The sequence below is a fragment of the Propithecus coquereli genome, unplaced genomic scaffold, assembly GCF_000956105.1.
Source record: "Propithecus coquereli isolate 6110/MARCELLA unplaced genomic scaffold, Pcoq_1.0 Scaffold172, whole genome shotgun sequence".
In the NCBI taxonomy this organism is placed as follows: Eukaryota; Metazoa; Chordata; class Mammalia; order Primates; family Indriidae; genus Propithecus; species Propithecus coquereli.
This window is the reverse complement of record NW_012141858.1, coordinates 4719360-4741159: the sequence shown is the minus strand read 5'-3', so window position 1 is coordinate 4741159 and position 21800 is coordinate 4719360. Positions and strand designations below refer to the sequence as shown.

The window sequence follows — 21800 nt, the reverse complement described above, 5'->3', positions numbered from 1 at the left end:
CACCTCCCTAACTGGTCCCTCTGGAGACCCACAAGGGATGAGAAGCTCAGGCATAGACCAGGGCTGCTACTCATAGCTCTAAGGTCCCCCCTCTGTACTCTGCCTCTCTGGCCATTCTTTTCTCTACGGACCAATCGACACTCTCCTTCTTACAATTTGTAGTCCATGGAGCATCTAGACCATTGGGCTCTAGGTCCATGTAGAAGGCTGCCTGTGGTTCTATAGACTGGTGAAGACAGGGCTTTTTGAATGTAAAGGGATAGAGGGAAAGGCATGGATATGGGAAGAATATAATAGAGATGATCAAATACAGCCTCAACCCATCCATGAAACTACTCACCACTCCCCTAATACCCAGGCTACTCAGCCATAACTCGTCTTCCAAGACTCTTCCCATTGCTGATTTTTTTCCTCAAGTGGACTGATTATCTATAGCTCCAGTCTGGCTCCCTCGGAGGCCTGCAGTCCACTAGAAAACTCAAAATTCAATTGTGGAAACTTTTTCATGGTATAATACTTCCCTTTATGCAAATTCAAAGACACAGTCAGGCAGCTGTTTTGGTGCCTCTGAATATTCCATGACAGTTAATAAGCACTCTCAGTGATTTTCACGGGTGTTTACAAGCCTGGTCCAGTTGGGCGTGGCTCTGGCATTTCTGGGCACCTCTGTATTGCCAGAGCATCAGAATTTCCCATCAGGTGTCCATGGGTTACTTCTGAGTGTTTTGCTTCCTCTTACTGGGAATGCCTGATATTTACAGTGTTTGAATTATAAATTTTATCATGCTACTTGTAACTCCTAAATCTGAGCATCAACTGAAGCAACGAAAATATAATAAAAGGGTCTCCTCTCAAGATATGCATTGGATTTCATAAGAAAAAAATGAAATTTATTTGTAAGAAAGGGAGAGAATAACAAATGAATATTTCCTAAATCTCTGTGATATACTAAACTCTATCCCAGATACTTTTACAAGATAATCATCTCACCCTTTAGGCTAGAAAGTATGTTTTGAAATGGCATGCTTTTACTTCAGAAACAACAAAAATATTCCCTAACTCATGTAGCACAATAAGAAAAACTTTAGGCTCTGGAATCTGACTATCTGGTTTTGAACCCCATCTTCTGCCGTTTACTGTTTATATTCTTTGCACCTTCTTTTTCTCATCTGTAAAACAGAGTTAACACTGTAGTAACTACTTAATAGGGTGGTTTGAGTGTTTATAATAAAAAGCTAATGCGTAAGGCCCTACAGCATGGAGACTGGAATATTGAATATATTCAAAAACTAGTTATTCTAAGAGTTATCTTATTAGCATGTGAAAACTTTCATTGGTCCTATATTTCAGATCCCATATATGAAAATAAAAATACATGTACATGTTGACTATTGGCCTATTTTCTTAAAAATTACTCTAAAGCTTTCTTTAGTGAAGAGCGCATGCCATGAAAATTAAATTGGCACATCCGCATTTTTATACGAGTATACTAGTAGAACCCTCATCTTCCAAATTTAAAAATGCTCATAATTAGCAAGTTTGTGTTGAAGGAACTAAATGCTACTTTCAAAACTTAAGTGTATAAGAAAAAAAAAAACTCCAACCATCAGAGCCACTGTGTTCATGAACAACCCTTCTGGTGAAGTATCTGTCAGTCTCAGGGCTGGAGTAGGACATGTATCACCACTCCTGCTGCCCAGACTCTGAATTCACAACAGCCAACTGGGGCCAAACTACTTCACTTCTAATGCTAATCTACATGCTTAAAGAAATATATATCATACAGGGACAGTCTGGAATCCTACAGTGGGTTGTTTATATGGAGGGGGTCCTGGCTAAAAGAGGCTTTGATTATACTAATATTTTACTTTGTCTCTTTGATTGGAGACTTCGAGGAGTTTTCATACCCTGACAGAGAGGTCCAGTTCAGATTGAGTGAGAGGTGTGCCTTTATTTAGTAAAGTGGAATAAGAAGCTTAGTTCTGGAGAGGAGAACCAGCATGATGACCTGACTATAAGCCATTATTAAGCCAGTCAATTTTAGAGAAAAACATATATAAAAGCTGAGGATGTAGAAAGTGATTCTCTCTCTCCATGCCTGTGCATGGTCTGTATACTCCAATTTGAAGGTCCTGTCCATGTATCTTTGGTGTGTGTGTGGTGGTGGGGAGGGTATACACTCCATGACATCAGAGTTCCCACACATGGAATCTGGGAATTAGGCATCCTGTCTCTCCTTGGGCTAAGTTCTGCTGAGTTTGCAATGAATTCCCAGTGGGTGCAAGGTCATTGCCTGCCAGTCCAGACCTGTCCTGTACCTCTAGTTCCACATACCTCAACCTACAGCATTACTCCTCACAGCTGGCAAGACACCCCCCACCCCCAGCTCCCACTCCCAGCCCTTCATGTCTTGAAGTTCGCCCTTGGGGGCTGTGTTCTCAGACTGAGCCTCAATCTCCAACTTCCTCTTTCCTCTCCATCCCCAACTAAAGTGTGTAGCAGGACACTTCCTATGCCAGGAGAGTTCTCTTCTTAACTAGCTGGCTGTGTTGTAGAAAGGATTGACACACTGATCTACTTTGGATAAGAATAGTTGTTAATTATAAGGTCCTTCCCTAGTGAATTTTCATTTTTCAAAGAATTATTAGAAAGCAATGTCTTAGCCTAGTGACATTAACTTCAAATGGTGGATGAAGGGACTAACACAGGATGGAACAGAAGTGTTGGCCTCAGGGTCTACCAAGTGCCCGTCAAATCCCTAAACACAGGCAAGAGACACCAGGACAGGGATCTCTTCATGTGGCTGGCTATGAACCTCCTTCCTCACCCTCTTCTTTCCCTAATATCTGAGCATTTGTATCTCTGTAGTGCCATTACTATGACGAGATACTAATTTTTTATATGTTCTTATGTTCATTTTGCTGTGTGTTCATATAATTCCTAATCTGCTATGAGAATTATCCTTAACACAGACAGTTCTCTTTCTTGTCTTGAAATTGGAGCCCTGCTTTTAAGAGAACTCTGCTATAAAAACAATGGAGAGTTTCTAATTCCTATAACTATTTGCAAATAATTATATTTTGGCTGTTTGCATAAAATGAATGATGTATAAAAATTAGTTTCCAAATGTGCTACTCCATTACTCAGTAAGTACACATGGAAATCAATTCCTATGATTTCTGCAGAGGTTAGTATTTCTCAGCTTTCTAGTCATATGAGCAGTTTTCTGCCTTCTGCAGTTCCCCAGAGGGCATATCTTGGTGAAGGTCTTCTCTTAATGGCTGCATGGAATTTAACACGTAGCAGCATTCACTCCTGTCAATCTCTCTTCCAAGCATCCCTGGACTCAATTTTTCAGGAACTGGGGGGCATCTGACTGCTTCTCTCTGAGCTGCCATAAATCCTACTTCTTCCATCAGAGTCTGAGGCCAGTGGTCTTAATCCTCATTCCTTCTTCATGACTTATGTCTAGTCACATTGTCCCAAGGTACTATTCTAATTGTATTACATGCCACTCTGTAATGATATCTATCAAATGAAAAATAACTCTATTAAAACTGGGCAAAAAATCAGGAAATGTGAAACCCTTTCATTGCAATTTTACTACTAGCACATAGCACACAATGGATTTTTCCTGAAATGGATGCCAATTCTGTGACTTCCAAATAGAATTTTACACTGTGAAGCTCAACTTTCAGGGGATAAACAGGAAGACATAAAGGACACACAGAGCATTTATGTTAGGCTGAGAGTGGGAGTAGAAACCACTCTTTCTAATTGAATGTTTGAGGAAATATGAATGTCTATATAAAGGAACATGTAAGAAAAGTTTACAAGGTGGTTAAATTCATCCCTTATTCCTATGGGATTCAGGTCCTCTCCTAAATAGAAGAGAATAGAGCTAGCTGTATAAAAATGGACTAATTATTTTGCTGTCAGTTTCTTTACTTTTGTTATGGATATATTGGACACATCACTGGTCAAATGTGTGGAGTGTTTAAATAATATTAAAGAATGTCACAGCACCTCCTCATGGGATTATGTTTTCACATCTCAGTGGCCAGTGCATAGACTGGATCTTAGGAAAATCAGTCCTGGAGAGAAGTGTTCTTTCAATGACAAGTATATCTGAGTCTTTTGGGGGGCCTATGTGGGTTTACAATTTTGTTAAGTTTAATCATTGTCATCTTATACAAACCCCAATATTATTTTATTTTTACTTTTTATGACAAAATATCTGGTTTAAGCATAAACATTTTTTTCAACTTAGTTATTTGGTGTCAGGACACACAACAAAATAAATGAATGCACATATGAATCCATCCATACATATACATGTGCTGTTAGAACATAACTAAGACACACAAATTGAATTCTATAAAACTGGCTTCGTATGTAGACATAGCCACAATGGACTCTTTCAAAGTATTGTTATAATTTTCTATTAAGATTGGAAAGAGTCAACATGTGTTATACTTGAGAAGGTTATCCTAACCAAGCTGGGTTGTCATTTTAGGAAGGCTGCAATGTTTATCAGAAAGGTTCAGTGTTATTACTGTTGGTACTTTTTTCATATAAGTTTATGGGGTACAAGTGTAATTTTGTTATAGGGATACATTGCACAGTGGTGAAGTCAGGGCTTTTAGGGTATCCATCACCTGATTAATGTAACTGTATCCATTAAGTAATTTCTCATCATCCACTTCCCTCCCACACCCACCATTGTGAGACTCCATTGTCTATCATTCCACGCTCTACCTTCGTGTGTACTCATTATTCAGCTCCCAATTACAAGCAAGAGCATGTGGTATTTGTCTGTCTGTGTCTTACTTGTTCCACTTAAGATAATGGCTTCCAGTTCCATCCACAGATATAACCGTCAGTGTATTTAACTGGAGATTAGTATTGCGGTGACTTCTTAGGTTACCATTACTAACAGAATTACAGGACAACTGGAGAATAGTTTTAATATTAGTCTCCTTACATCCAAGGACATCACTTCTGGAAGTCCTTGCCCCTGTAAGCTCCCAAAGGGTCGTTTATTATATTTATGGAAAAACTCATCTCTTTAGAAAAATATTCAAACCGTGTGAAATCTAACTGAATTGTGGCTTCTTTTTTACTGAAGTACATTTCTAATCTAGTTGTAGATATACAAGAATCACCTTCATTTCCTGGTGAGAAAACTGAGGCTCACTGGGGTAAGAAAACTTGCTCAAGTTAGCATAGATGGGGCTGGATTCAGTGGCTGATGCCTGAATAGCTATAATCCTAGCTATTTGGGTGGTTGGGGTGGGAGGATCGCTTGATGCCAGGAGTTTGAGACCAGCCTGGACAACATAGTGAGAGTCCATCTCTACAAAAATAATATTTAATAGCAATAATAATAAAAATTAGCCTGGGATGGTGGCAGAGGCCTATAGTCCTAGTTACTCGGAGGCTGAGGTGGGAGGATTGCTTGAGCCCAGGAGTTTAAGGTACAGTGAACTATGATTGTGCCACTGTACTCCAGCCTGGGTGACAGAGAGAGACACCATCTCTTAAAAAAAATAAATGAAAGACAGGGAAGTTGTGGGGAGGGAGTCATTGAAACTAAAATCTAGGTCCCTTATTTCTTAATTTTTTGCTCTGAATAAAAAGCATGTTTCTTTCCTTTCTCAATATTAATAGGCATTTTTCCTATATAAAACTTTCACTGATACACCTGTGTATTTTTAATTTTCCTGAGAGACATTAACAAATCAAATGGTAGCCTCATCATTTCTCATGCAGAAACTCTCAAGGGAAGTCCCTGGTGTTATCCATTTATCTCTCCTTTCTAGATAAGAAAGTGTTAACGCTTAAAATCAAGGATTGTCCTTTCACAAAATGATCAAACAACAAAGTTGCCTTTTCTTGATTGCTCACTTTTTCAGGTCTCTTAAGAGACCACTATTTCATCCTTTCTTTTCACAAGTTATTGACATTGATTTAAATGCTGGCAATGCAAGGATTTATTCTGAGAGGGTATATACAAGGCCACTTCTCCTCTTGCATCCAGGAGTAACCAGCACTGAATTTGAAATAATGAATCATAATGTACTCTAACTTAACATTGTAATTTCATTCATTTCTCTTTCCTTTGCTAAAGATCTCTTCAGAGATTATCAAGGTCATGTTCAGAATGAAATTTCAGTTGTGTAATTTTATGATCATCAAAACTCACTGGTTATTTTCATGTAAATGGTTTTTCAGTGATAAAAGTACTTTTATTTTAAATGCAGATGAGTGTCTATGACAAGCTACTTACTGAACATTCTGTGAGAGACACTCTATCCTTCACAGGTAGAGAAAATTGTCACTGAGATCTCAATGAAGATGAGAAATTCTACCACATAACTCATACCGACTTTCTGTCTCATAGTTTACAAGAACTGTCTTAATCCTCCATTCTCCTGAAACCTCTGATCTTTCCCCCCTTGTACTCTCTCTCTTAGGAGATAACTTCATTCATCTCCTTCTACTCAGGGAAAATAGAAATCATTATCATATCAATTCCTCAACTTCCAACAAAAAATTAACATCCCTAATTACCCCCTTTTTTTTCTGCATTATAATGAAAGAAATGTTAAAATTCGAAGAACAATACACCAGAAAAAGTCAATAGGTTACATAATGTTTTGTAAGCTACTTTTTTCACTAATAACTACATCAATAGTGTCTATTCTCATCACTAAATGTAAATCTTTTTTTATTAAAAGTCATTGATGAACTTAGAGAAAGTAGTTTCAGTGTATGGGGGTAGCAGGGAGAAAGCTAGATTTAATGGGATTAAAGAGCGAGTGGGAGATAAAGTAGAAATACTTTCCTCCCAATCAAGGCCCATCCCGCTGCCTGCACTCTAGATCCTATCTCCGGCTGTCTTCTGGGGGAGCTCAGTCTACTGATTGTTCCAGCCGCTTTCTCCTGTATCTTCAACATTCCTCAACTTCCCTTTAAGGATTAAATGCACTAAAATCTCTACTATCTTAAAACAAAAACAACGGCAAAGGCACACAGTGGGTAGAGAAGCAGTATGGTGCCTGTTGTATAGGCTCCCATCTGTGATGACAGGAAGTGACTCCAACCAGGCTGGCAGCCTGGTGCTTTGTTTTCAAGAAGCTCCCAATTCACTGGTGGCAGCAGCTTTGGGCTCATGAGGGTAGAAAAGCTCTCCAGCAGCTAGGGGGCCTGCTGACCACCAGATGGAAGGAAGAGAAGCAAAACCCCCACCTACCCATTCCACAACTTGACTCCAAGTTTCTCAGGGGTTGATCTCTGCTGATTCCTTGCTCCTTATTCCACTCCCTAACTTCTTCCCATGGTATCTCTAGTAGTTTCTGGCACTTTTGCCTCAGAATTACACCTGCATTATGTCTTTTTTCCATCTAAAACTTTTCCCTCTTTCCGACATGATCTGGTGACCAATGTCTCTAGTGAGCCATCTTTCTCACTCTTTTTTTTCCTATAGTTTTGTTTTTTAGTACTTTCTCTGGATCTGTTATGGAGGTAATTTTGGCTTCATCAATTGATTTTAATGAGTGTTCCCTCCTCTTTTATTTTCTGAGAGAGATTGTACAGGTTTGGTTTTATCTTTTCTTTAAATGTTTCGAAGAATTTGCCAGTGAAGTCATTTGGCTCTGAAGATTTCTTATTCAGAAAAAAGTTTAACAGGAATTTTTCTTTTATCATTTTTGCACAATTTAGGTTATTTATTTCATCTTGAGTGAGTTTCATTAATTTGTAGTTTTGAGAAATTGGTCATTTCATCTAAGTTGTTAAATTTATGTGCAGAGAATTGTTATTATCCTTTTAGTGTCTACTGGGTCTGTAATCATAACCCTCCTTTCATTTCCAATATTGAAAATTTGTGTATTCTCTCTTTCTTTATCAATCTTGCTGGAGTTTTTATCAATTTTACTGATCTTTTCAAAGAACCAGCTTTTGTTCTATTGATTTTCTCAGTTGTTTTTCCATTTTCAACGTAATTATTTCTACCTTTAACTTTGTTATATCTTTCCTTCTGCATGTTTTACATTTATTTTGCTCTTCTTTTTTCTAGTTTCTCAAATTAAAGACCTAGGTTATTGATTTGAGATGTTTCTTCTTTCCTAATATAAGCATTTGATACTATAAATTTTCTTCTAAGCACTGCTTCAATTACATCCCACAAATTATGATATAGTTTTATTTTAGTTTTGTTCAAAATATATTCTAATTTGTCATGTGACTTTCTCTTTGTCCTACAGATATCTAGATGTGTGATGTTTAATGTCCAGATGTTTGTGACTATTCTTATTTTCTTTCTGATACCCTACTTTAATTCCTTCATGATCAGAGAGTTTACTTTGTATAATTTCATTTTATTAAATTTGTTAAGTTTTGTTTTATGACCAGGATATGTTCTATCTTGGTGAATATCCCATGTGCACTTGAAAAGAATGTATATCTCCTGGTGTTCTTGGTTGTAGTGCTTATAAATATCTATTAAATCCAGCTGGTTGATGATGTTCGTTTATAACCTTGCCCTTGCTGATTTTCATCTACTAGTTCTACCTAATATTAAGAGAGGGCTGTTAAAATCTCCAGCTATAATTGTGGATTTGCCTATTTCTCCTTTCATTTTGGTCAGTTTTGATTCGTGTATTTTAAGCTCATTTTTTGGTGCATACATGTTTAGGATTATTATGTATTCTGATGTACCTTGCATCATTTGCCCATCATTATGCAGCATCCCTCTTTATCTTTGGTAATTTCTTTGCTCTGAAGTCTATGTTGTCTGATATTAATATAGTCACTCCAGCTTTCTTTTGATTGGTATTTGCGTAATACATATTTTTCATCCTTTCACTTTAAATCTATCTGTATCATTATATTTGAAATGAGTTCCTTACATTTCTACAACTGCATCTGTGTCCAGGGTCAGGTGTTAAGAGGACAGAGAGAGGAAAAATCTGATGGTTGGCTGCTTTAGAATTACACCTCCACCAATAGAGAACTTGGCATCTCAGTCTTCACATTTCCAAAATGTTTGCTTGAGTATAGTTATAAAGTTGAAATGAAGGAGCTGGGAGAGAAATAACATTTGAAGACAGAGGATGCAAAACTACTCCAAACACTAGCTAACTGGTGCTCAAACTTCAGAGAATATGAATATGAAAAGAATTCTATTATAAATCCAAATTCCTAGGCTACATCTACAGATATTCTGCTATGGTAGTTCTGAGCTAGGGTCTGGGAAACCACACCATCATGTCCCAAGTGTTTCTGATGCAGGGAGTCTAAAAACTTTTTCCTAAGTAATGGTTGCAGTTGGGCACCTAATATTATGCTGCCAACTTGGAACTCATTACTCAAGGACAAGGCAAGCCTAAGTAAGTCCTTTCACATAGACAACTGGATAAGGCTGGGAAATTTAAAATGTGTTTCCACTGCACTTCAACTTAGATTTTTTTCTCTTTCCTTATAGGCCAATTTTAGCACAAGAGATATTTTTTAGCTGGACTCATCTATTCTAATTAAATAAAGTGATTCTGAAAAGGCTTGTTGTGATTGATACTATATAAAAAGCAAGATTGAAAATAATTATGTAATTTGTTTAGTTCTTCATTTATTTCTCCCCCTCTTACATATCTACTTTCTCTGATCTTCTAAACTATTTTTTATTTAATATTTATAGAGTATCCAGGGTAGAGGAATTGCTAGTTTTTACAGTCTTTGCCCTCAACAAAGCCTTGTGTGACCTGCATGTATGTCTTGCATCTTCGGCAATTCTATCTCACCAATATACCCTCAACCTTCACTTAGAGATATAAAAACAAGCTATTTTCTTAGCATAATTGCTTTCTTCTATGATATGATAGATAGTTTTAGAGTCACCTTGTGATACTAGTAGTTTTATCTTTTTTAGATCATTTGAATTATAACTACATTTCATGTGGATTCTGAAATAATAACAGAAGCGAATCATCATGTCTTCAATTCTGAACATGCTAAATAGACTATAACGTTTTTTGAAGCAATCAATCTACCATAATGATGCCCAACAATGATGATTAGACAGTGATGTCCTTGAAATAACTGTCAATTTTGTTTCTCTGAATGAAATAAGAGTTCCTCAGATTTGGCAATGAAACCATCATTAGGAATATATATATAATATTATGGAATTCAGAACAGGTTACTTCGATGTTATCATTTTTGTCACTATTTTTGTTAATGGAGAAGGGTGATAAAATGTCCTAGATGTATATTGTAATACCTTCCTGACCACAAGATGTTGATTTAGTATTTTACTAAGAGTAATTCACTAAGTGATATTGTAGTGTCCTAGAAGAGTTTCTATACTTCTGAAAGGTGAGCAATTTCCCCCCTCACCTCTGAAAAACTGAGTCTGATACTGTTGTGGACAGCTAAAATGAGTGATTGCCTTGGAGTTAAGAAATAGAATGGACATACTATTTTTTATCCTAGTTTACTTTTCTAATACTGCTAATTTTAAGTGGTCCCTTGTTTGGGGAAAGTCATATCATTGCTTGAATGAACTTGAGTTTCTCACCTTAGAAGCAGGTTCTCCTACCACATTGAGGAATTTATAATGTCCAGTAGCACGAGAACTATAACTACCATGATAGCACAATTGAAATTTGAAAAATAAGATATGCAGGTCTGTGCAAGATTTGGGAAGTAAAAAATAAAATAGTATGAGATTGGGGGAGAATTTTTGTAAAAAGAGGTAAATAATTTTCTAAGAACAATATTTGTACAGGTTATTGTTGCTATAGGCATGCCCAGGGAAAATCTGGAGTATCTAGGGTTGCTGGGCACTATTTAGGTGGCATTACTATGTTGCGATCTGTTCACTCTGCTTATCATGCTATATAGATGTTCTTATGTTTGCTTTTCTAATTGGTGTTTGACCTAGTGATATTCTTTTTGATTCATGTGTTATCTATTTCCTCCTGTGACCAGTAACAAATAGGAGAAACAGTTATTCAATTCAATGGATATTTATCTAACAAAAGAAATAAAAATTGATGCCTTTTTTAGTATATAGGTTTAATTGCTGTAACTAAGATATTTCAAATAACAGCAGCTAAAACAAGATAGAAAATTGTTTCTCTCTCATATAAAGTTTGAGTGGGAGCTCTGGGGTTGATATGGTAGTTTCACCTTCATCAGAGGCCAGGATAGTTTTGTCGTATTACTCTACCATCTTTGACACGTTTCCACCTCATGCTCCCACCAGACCATCTGCATTTCAGCAAGCACAAAGGAGGAAAGATGGAAAGAAAAACTACATCACATCTCTGTTCACATTATGTTTACTCACATTCCAATGGCTATAACTTGATCAAATGGCAATACTTAGTTGCAGGGAAGGTTGGGAAATGTGGTCTTTATCTGGATGGCCATGTTACTAAAGAGGGAATGCATATAGTTTGGACAACTGGAGGTTGCTATAATAAGTATACTCAGATTTCTTCCCTCAGTGAGCTTAAAATATTCTGCAAACATTAAAAAAACTATACATAGTTAACTATAATACAAGCAGGGTAAAATAAGTATGAAATAATAATTGCATGAAATGCTATAGATTGAGGGAAATATTAATATGATACACACGTTTATCATTTTAGAAACAGATAGGACATCCAGGAATAAATAGAAGCCCAACAGATATTGAAACTGTACATTTAGATAAAGGAGGAAATTTCTTAGTATAGGAGGTATTAGAGTATCTGATAAATAGGATTTTTTCAATCTTCACCTGCTCCTACCCACCCAAAGGCTCTGAGATGCTTCCATACAATCCAGTGTGTTTTACTTCATGGGGATGGGGAAAGCAGGAAAAAGATGATGGAGACTTATTTATCTAAATCCTTCACAAATGTTAAAGCCTCATAAGAAAAGATAATTCTCTTTATCAGGTATGTCTGCCTGTCTGACAGAATAGGGTCTTTGATTTTCTTTCTGCTTCTTTTGCCTTTCAGGGTGCTTCTCAGGAAATAATGATCACTTTTTGGCAATTAATCAGAAGAAGAGTGGGAAGCCAATATTCATTTATCACCATTCACAAGACATTGAGAAGAGCCTGGATATAGCTCCACGAAAGATATACAAACATAGCTACCATTCCTCTTCTGAAGCTCAAGTAAGCAGACGCCACCAAATTGTTAATTCAGCATTTCCTAGACCTGCGTATGACCCGTCTCTCAATCTGCTGGCCATGACTGGTCAAGATCTTGAAGTGGAAAATCTTCCAATCCCAGCAGCAAATGTAATTGTGGTGGTAAGTATTACCATTTCCCTGGCACCAAGGCTGTTGCCAGTGCTTTCCTCTGTCACTGATGCTTGATAAAAAAGACTAATTGTAAATGGTCATTATTGAATCTCAGTGATTACTTACCACAGCACTTCTTACTCTCCGATATTTCTCTTTTCTTACTTGATTATTGCCTGTTTTCTTCCTCCTATGAAATCAGAAAATGTGTCTGTATCCTCTGTTCATAGCACAATGCATGGTACATGATAGCTGCTTAATAAATATTTGAATGAAAAATTGCTTTAGGAAAGCCTTGTAGTTATAGCTGATCATATCCTGTCCTCAGCCTCCTGCCTTCTGTGATAATCAATTTTAAGCAGATAGGCTTTACTCTTGGCCTGCCTAAATAAATAATCTTATTAAAGATCCTCTGGTCACTTGACTGAGATTGTAATAAATGAAGAAACAACTAAAGGAAAAGAGTGCTGTAGGGGGAAGGTAGTTTTCTGTTGCTGGAGCAAATAAAATGGGTTGAGAGTAACTGATGAATACCATTCCTCATATCACTGAACAAACATCATCCTTTATTAACCAAAGCAATGTAATGGTCCCATTGCTTACATTCTTACCTTATGTAACCCAGGTCAGAGGTTCCTAATTTATGGAGGTATCATAATTTAAATACATGTTGAGGTTGACACCCTATTTGAACTATAGTCCCCCTCAAATTTAACATCATAATAGGAGGATCTTCATTAAAGCTATAAGTCAGAGGCTAAATGGTTGTTACTGCATTTATATCCCCAAATATAATCAAATGAGTTGATTTTTGAGGCCAAGATAATTCAATAAAACCATGTTTGCATTTTGGCGACCTCTTTATGCACCAAATGTGATTAAATTTAACAAGCTTTTTTTTTCTTTATTTTTTAATCTACTACTTATAGTACACTTTACTTTGTATTAAGAATCAACGATCCATTCATTGATGCTTCTAAATTGCATAGATTGTGTATTTATTATGATCCAGTTTTCACTTGGGGTATTTGGAAATGGAGACAAATGAAATAGAGTCTCTGATTTTGCTTGGGAAATGCCTGGGAAGAAATGTAAATAATTTAATAAAAATTGTAAATTGAGAACACAAGATGAACTCTTGTTAGGAGAAAATATGTGGGTTGTTTGGCATCCTGAAATATTTGAATAAGTTTTCTGCATTTATATGAGTAGCAGATGTTCTGAAGGTGAAAGTCATGTACTCTGTCTATTCAGTGAAGACAAATGGTGTTAATGATGTCTCTGTATCTGGATATGTTCATGTGAATGCTGGAGCTCATGGGAGATATTTCCTCTAGTGACCATTGTATACCCATAATGGTCAACTCAAAGTCACTGTGAATTACAGTTCAGGAGGTTTGTTCTGTCTTATAATGTTGTATACCGCCTAGTTAATTTAATTTTATGGATGATAAAAGGCATCAATGAGGAATTCTGGCAGGTCATTTCACTTTTAGCTTATTTACGGTTTGGAGATTCACGAAGAAGCTGTGCTTTCTCTTTTGGGTGATGATTACATAGAGGCAATGGGCAATTTTGCTACATTAGCCTTCCCTAACCTCTTTTGATCTAGCCTCTAACCATGTTGTGGATTTGGTAGCTGACAACAATTGCTAATGCTAATACTTCCTGTAATTCACTTGCATTACTCATGCACATGATGATTTAATAGGAAAATCAGGGATTTGAAGTTATTTCTCAAATAAATCAGTAATGTTCAGCTTCCTCAAAAAGCAAAGGGAAAACATGCAATTAAATACGAGCTGATCTGAAGGTCCATTCTATCCAGAAAAGTGATTTTCTGGATAAATGGGGCATAAAGGATGCAAGGGATATATTCTGGGGCAGCATCACTTTAATGGAATAATCTATGTGTGTTTGCGCATATAGGGTGTACATGTATTAAAAACATATATATCAATGCAGATTTTATTGCTTGAGGAATAGAGAATTCTTTTGTGGCTTAATTTATACCAAAATGAGCAGTGTTAATTAGTAACAGTTTCTTAAACTGGGGAAATTATGGGAATTTTTTTTTTTCCAGCCAGGGTGAAAAGCTATCCTCAACTTCCAAAATTTATATGTAACTTCTAAGACTTCCTAGCTCAGAAGAAGAAATCATTTTTTCTCCTCCAATATTTCTCTCTCTCTTATTTCTGCTATCATTGACAATGACTTGTAGAGTAAGAAATTTAAGAGGGACATGAAAGATACACGTGTCCCTCCTCCCTTCTGATTTCCAGTTTCTGCCACAAAGCATTTCATCAGAGCATTTGTCCACAAATGAATTTTTTTTCTTTTTCTTCTTTCTTTTGTAATCAGGAAAATCTGTAGTTTATTTGTTACAAGGAGAGGACAGCACAATTAGAACGTTTATCCGAAAGAATATTAATTATGTTCCAGAAACTCAATTAAGAAGCTGTTATTAGGACTCCTGTGCAAGTACAATGTACAGAGGATATGAATGGCTTCAAGGTCAGTGCTGTGGTAAGAGGGAAAAAAGGTGTGCGGGAAATTCCATAGCTCTTATCCTAGGATTCCTAGGACATTTGTCAAGCCACAAGCCACAGCAGCAGGAAGGAGGGAACCTAGAAATGCGAGTGAAAGTGGTGGGGTGGAAGCCTTTCCAGTTCCGCAGAGGTTGCTGTGTGAAGAATGCTCTGGCCTAGGCAAAGCCTGAGAAAACTGGGGACTATGAAGGCTTTGGAATACAAGGGTGATTTTTAGGGGCAGTGGAAAGGACATGAAGGTGGGGAGATTATGGCCTACTCCACAGGGTGGACTCGAGGGAAGGAAAATAAAGGAAAGAAAAAGAAGGTGGAGAAGGAGGACCTGGAGGAGGAGGGGAGGAGAGAAGGAATGTCAGGGAAGGGAGCGGGAAGGGAGGAGAGGATACAGAGGCAGTTCTCAGGGCAGTGGGAAGACTTCTGTGAGCACACAAGAAGATGATGGTGAGTTACCAGGAGCCTCAGATGGCCTCTGTGAGAGTCCTAGAATCCTAAAGTTTCTTGTTGTGCTTGCCACTCACCCAGACTAGCACACAGACCTTCCATTACTGTTTTTGTGACACAAAACACGCACTGCAAATATTTTTATATGGTATTTGACTTAGAAAACTGCGAAGGCCAAAAACTCTGTATAATTCTGGATTTCAGTTACATCCCAAACTCTGGTTTATGCCTCACCTCAGCTTTGTTCTGCTCTTGACTAGTTTTTGAGATTCGTATTACAGGTAAAGAGATTATCCCTAGATGTGATTTGAAGGGCTTTGAAAATCCAGTTCCCTCACTGCCTTGCCATGGTAAAGAAATTTTGTGGCATTTACTGTGTTGCGTGATGTGGATAAATAATTGTTGGATATTTTTTCAATAGATAAATTGGTTTAATTTTAGCGTTTGTGTAGTGAATGTCCCAAAGGGTGGGCTTAATCTATGTACATACCAATGGAATTCAACCATGTCAAGGAAGATGTATTGGTGAGGAATATTTTATTGCAAGTGATAAGAAATTTAACCCAAATTAGAGAAAATTTAGTTGTTTAAGTACCAACACTTCTGTAGTACATCTAGCTTTAGGTATGGTTTAATCAAGGGCTCACATAATAGGACCAGGATCTATCTCCCAACTCTGCTTCCTCTGGAGTGACTTTATTGTCTCACTGATTCTCTTCTTTTATCCTGGAGTTTTGAAACTCCAGAAATTTCATTCTTGCAAGTTCATGCTCACTTGGAAGTTCACGCTCACTTGGAAAGGGAATCTCTTTCACGACTGCCAGTAATATCCTGGGCTTCCCTATGACTAGAACAATGTAAGTGCTCACTTCACCCCCCACCCCCGGAGCAATCTGTGGCCAGGTGATGAGATTAGGCTAATTACCTCAAATCTAAGTCACTTGCCTCATTCCTAGAGTTTCCCTAAAAACCTAGGAACCATATGCAGGAGAAAAGGTACCTGATTGAAAATTGGGACACTATTAATAAGCAAAGGTAAAATAGACACTAGATAGCAACTCAGTGTGTGCTATTAATAAAGCACAGTATGTGAACTTCAGTTTTTATGAAGACACCATAGTCCCTTCAAGCAACCCTAGGGATATAAGGACTTATAACTTAGCATCAGGAAATGATTCCTGTACAAGTATTCTGGAGGATTCCTGAGTTTTGAGAAGTTTGGAAAGGACTACACACAAGCTGGCCTGTCTCTGCATCTCTGTGTTCATCTCCCACCCTCCCTGACTCCTCACAACCTGCTCTGGGCCTTCTCTCTGCCTCTGGACAGCAAACCTATTGGTGGATCAGGAATTTTGTCCTTGATATTTTCCTGCCTACAATAATGCCTTTCCTGCAAATCTAATGTCTAGCACACAATGGAAGTTCAATAAACATTTTTAAATTAATAAATACATGTCAAATAACAAAATGCAGTTGTTTTTTTGACACTGAGATTATGAACGTTTTTATAGCATTTTTTCTCTCAACTTACAATGATTTTTCTACTTCTGTCTTCACTTTATTGCTTAAATTTTCAACAGACAGCTTGGACAATTTTCAGAAACAAATTTCAAAAGTAGAAATGTGAAAACAGAAAGAATATAAACATTGGGAACATATTGCATCTCTGAAAGAAGGAGGGCTCTGTCTTACACCTTAGCCAGAGTGACACTCTGTTTAAAACTATTGCTTCCGAAGACATTTATGTCCAACTTCCTACTTCATTTTTCTTCATAGCACTTATGTCCTTCTAGCTACTGTCTTTTATGTATTTTCCACAAGGTTGAGATTTTCTGTTTTGTCCCTGCTGCATCTCCAGTGCCTAGAATAGTACCTGGTCCATAGTAGGGCTCAATAACTATTTATTTAATGAAAGAATGAGTTGATACCAAAAGAAACATAATTCAAAACCTGATAATTAAATAAGTCATGTAGCTTATTATCAAGAAAATAGGATTAAGTGCACAATTTTAGCGTGTAATTACCTATTATCATATGGTTTTGTTTTACTTAACACATTTTTTCTCCCCACATAGAATAGAAATTCCATGAGACAATAAACTTTTTTGTACCTATAACCTTTCAATAGCAAATACAAAATAGCTAGTCAATGAATATTTGATACCTGATAAATTCATTCCCAAGATTCAAACTCAATTGACCTGACTTAAAAGATCCACAGTGGCTATTCCACAGATAATAATAAAAATGAACTATGGTGTCAAATTAGATTTTATTTTTAAGAAAAATCTAGAAAAAGAAATCCTTTAATCTACTCCAGAAATTTGCTTAAACTTTTGTTCTTCTCTTAACCTACTGTAAGTGCTTCCTATTAAATTGTAAGATCTTCTTATATAATTGCTTTCTTATATAATCACCAAAATTTTGCATTTTGGAAAGCTTCATGCTTAGATTTCCCCAGATATCACTGTCTCTTTGCAAAACAGTCTTGAAGTAGAAATTCCATTCTTGAGCTTGGCGTCCTGACAGTCGTAACTGTCACCATCTGTTGCTTTTCTCCGTGTCTAGCTACTAAAGCAGCAAAGAGGACACTGGAATGAGCTCTGGAAATGCTAGAGCCTAAGCTTCAGCAATGTCTGTGTGACGTGGCAACACTGGGCCACTCTGCACATCTGCTTGTTTGGGATTATACAGACTCAATATTAGGATGACTGAAGTCTTAAGAGAGCTGGTTTAATTGATTGTCATACTAAAGATAAGCCCTGCTCTCTAGGTACAATGAATCTCCTCACAGATAGAGAATACTTTGGCAATATTTTTATTCTGATTGCAAAAGTTATGTATTTTCATACAGTTGTAGGCTATTTAGTAAATATAAATGAGGAAAACAGGAAATAAAATAATCCTTAACTGTTAGATAAGCAATGTCATCTTGAAACACACACACATACATTCCTTTATATGTGTGAATGTACACACATTTTTTACAAAAGTATGAAATCTGCAAACATAAAGTATTATAATTTTTTACTTAGTTTATATGTATGGACATCTTTCTAAGTCATTAAATATCTTTATACAGCATCATTTTCAACAGCTGCTAGATTGTTTCAAAATAACTTGTCTAGATCTGATCTGTGGATTCCGGATGTTTTTTATCATATACCCCATAAATTTAAAAAAATTATTACATCTCTAATGTGTACATGCTGGTTTATTTATACAAGTATATACTAGTGTACTAGTATTTTATGTTAATTATAAAACTTACCAAAAAAAAAATTCTAAAGAACCAAATAAAAATAAATATAAATAAAATTTCTAATGATTTTTTTCCTTTACTTCAAAGAATTATCTTGTACACTCCTTAGGGTTCTTGTATCATACTTTTTTGGGTCAGTATTTATCTTTAAGGCTGAACTATTAAATAGATTTTACAGTTTTATGTATTTATTTATATTATCAACACATTCATTGGTTTAAGGAAGCTTATCCTGAGAAGGAGAAATAAATGTTGAATGTATCAAATATGGTATTCTTTTCATAGCAACTGCCCAATTAATATTATTGAAAGAATTTGGTGAGCATATCAGAGAAAGCTACTTTCTTTATCAACTCTAAATATAATTCTAATATGGGTCCTTTTTTTCACTTGAGCAAATTATGTATATTCTATAGATTTTAAATATTAAGCAAGAGAAATATTTAAAAGATCCAAAGAAGTAAACAGATGATGTTCTGTTTAGAAAATATAAAATGTTTTCTTTCATTATTAGAACTTTTATTTAAGGAAGATGGACAACTGCTGTTCCTCTTTATGTTGGAGCCTGAAAAATGTTTTTTAATCCAAAGTTTCCACAATAATGTACAAAAAATTGGATGTGAAGATAAACAAAGAGGGTATCTTTTCTTTGGAGCAAATATTTACTCGGAACTGTCAGTTCTTTCTCTAAAATCGCCTCTTGATTTTGCAGTTGTTAAGAACTATTCTCTTGTGCCTCTGTGAGTGACTTTGTTCCTTTTTCTTCCCTTTCTTATTTATCTATTTCTCTCTAATTATAAATATCTAATTATAAATCATCTTTATTATTTTGTTACTATGCAATATTTCACTTAAAACTCTAACTGCTAATGGATAATTATATTGGACTCTCTGGGCATCTGACCCTGCCCATGCATGATGGGCTTGGCACCACTTAGCAAATGCTATAGTTTTTTGAGCATGGTCCCTGTGACTCAGGTGGTAGAAACAATTTGTTCTTTCCACTTGTTTTAGGAAAATATAGGTGCTAAAAGTCCCTAGAAGGTTCTCTTCCTGGGCAGTTCCAAAGGCTACTCACAGTGCCAGTCAGCAATCGGAACGTGAGGCCAGAGCTCAGACAGCTCAAGGCCAAAGCTCTAGGTCTGGGGAATATTACAGACCTAGTTGTGGCAGGTGATACCGTGAGAGGGGATGAGAGAATGTGGACGTAGAAAAAGAGGATGGAATACAGATTACCACTGTGGAGGAAGAGGAGAGAGGACCTGGACAGAGAAGGAACTGATGGAAATGGAGGAATTTCACTGCATAGATTCTTCCCATAATCTTGACCACTCAAAAGATCTCAGGCACATAGCAGGTTATCTTACCATCAATGGCTGCTTTCTCACCCTTTCATTTGCTTCTTGAGAGGGTACAAGACCCCAGATCTGGCTGTGACCTTTTGAGGGAAGGTGCTGGACTTTGCACTGAACTTAGTATAGTCCATGGGACACCAGAGTTCTTAAATACTTGAACCAAATAAGATGAGAAAAAGCTGCAGACTGAAGGAGAAAATCAAAGGGGAATATTGAGAAACTGGCAAAATGAACCAAGGCCGTAGCTTTAGCTGTGTGAATACATTGTTATTGTTAAGATATTACCTATACTCAGGTAATCAATCAACTCACCAGAAAAAGGATGAGTGGAAAAAACATTAAAAGTAGCTAAAAATAGCTATAGCATAGTAAAGTGTTTGGGCTCCAATCCTTGCTGTGTCCCCTCTAATTTCTACATGACTTTTGTGAACTGCTTAGTCTGTCTGTGTTTCGTTATCTTTAAAATGGAAGGAATAAAATTCCCCACCTCACAGATGTGTGGGGATCAAATGAGAAAACACATCCAATTTACTTACAGGGTGCTTAGTGTACAGAGAACACTCAATAAATAACTACATAGAGAGAAATGCTCTTGCTATTTTATGGGCAAAGTACAGATCAAAGTAATTTAATAATGTAACTGGGACTCAAACCAGCAGTGGATTAGGTTAGGATCTGGAGCCTATAATCACTTGAGGACATGAAGTCTCTCCCAGTAAGTGTAGTATCAAGTAATATAAATCTTAACATTAGAAAATGCCCATCAAGGAAGACTAGCAATAGGTTTCAGATGAAGATTTTGGCAAAATAGAAAAATGGGTATTATTCAATCATCTTACACCTAGTCATTATGGAAAGAATAAAGTTATTATAAATAGATATAAACACAGAGGCAAACTCTTGGGTCTTCCCGGAATGGCCTTTTTGATGCTCTTTTTTCTTGTTTCTCTCTTTTCTCCAAAGTGTTTATTATGGTAAAGGTGGGTCTCCTCATGGTGTTTTAGTCTAGAATGATCTTTGTGCTTTGCATCCTCTGGGATGCTGGGGGGATGGGTAGCAGTCATGGCAGTGATAGAATATGGATTCTAACCATTACTGCTGCTAGTTATTAACATCACAACTAGTGATGGAGTGCAAAGAATCTGGGTATCAGCAATAGCAGGTAAAGGCACAGGTCCTAAAGGAAATGCCTCTAGGGCCAGATCAGTGAAGATATTCAATGAAAAAGCTTCTAGATTCGGCGGGGGGGGGGGGGGGTCTCTTCATTTTCTTTTATGCAGAGTCAGTTTTCAATTTGTTTCTTGGAGCTTGGAGAGAAAGATATTGATGTAGGGAGTTAAGTGGCCCAGCCACAGTGTGACAGAATAAAAACCTTTAACCAGGTTAAGAAGATTGGCAACAGAGTTATCTGCATAAAACCAAACAACAAATCAAGCAGCCTAACACAAACGCTGTGGCACAATAATGTCCCAACAATCACCCAATACTTTATAGGAGAAAACAAATATGGAAAATTTTCAAAGCCCCATTCTCTGGCTAATTAAAAAGAAAACACCCTTTCCTTACATTCTATATGTGAATAACTATTTCAATATATTCGCCCCTTCTCACCGTTGAATCTATTCATTGTGTCAAAATGACTTCAGAAATACAAAAACGTATAATATGTTGTCACCATAGCCATTTATCCTTGTCTTTTCATAAAGAAGATTGGTCAGAATCTTGTACTTAAGACATATTCTAAATTTTGTTGTTGTTGAAGCATGAAATTTTAATTCAGCCAGTCTTCATATCTCAAGTTGTTTCTTTCCTTACATAGATGGCCTATTTGACCACTTGAGTCTAGAAAAATGAGTCAAGATGACATCAACAACTTTAGATAGCCTTCCATT

The 21800-nt window shown here is 36.6% G+C and overlaps 1 protein-coding gene across 1 annotated transcript in view; it reads left to right on the top strand.

The window, feature by feature from the left end:
- Positions 1–21800, top strand: part of LOC105808381 (receptor-type tyrosine-protein phosphatase R-like) — a 163441-nt gene that overhangs the window by 18902 nt on the left and 122739 nt on the right. The window contains exon 2 of the mRNA XM_012642021.1: positions 12012–12310. Within this exon, the coding sequence (XP_012497475.1) occupies positions 12012–12310 (299 nt within the window). The remainder of the gene's footprint in view (positions 1–12011; positions 12311–21800) is intronic.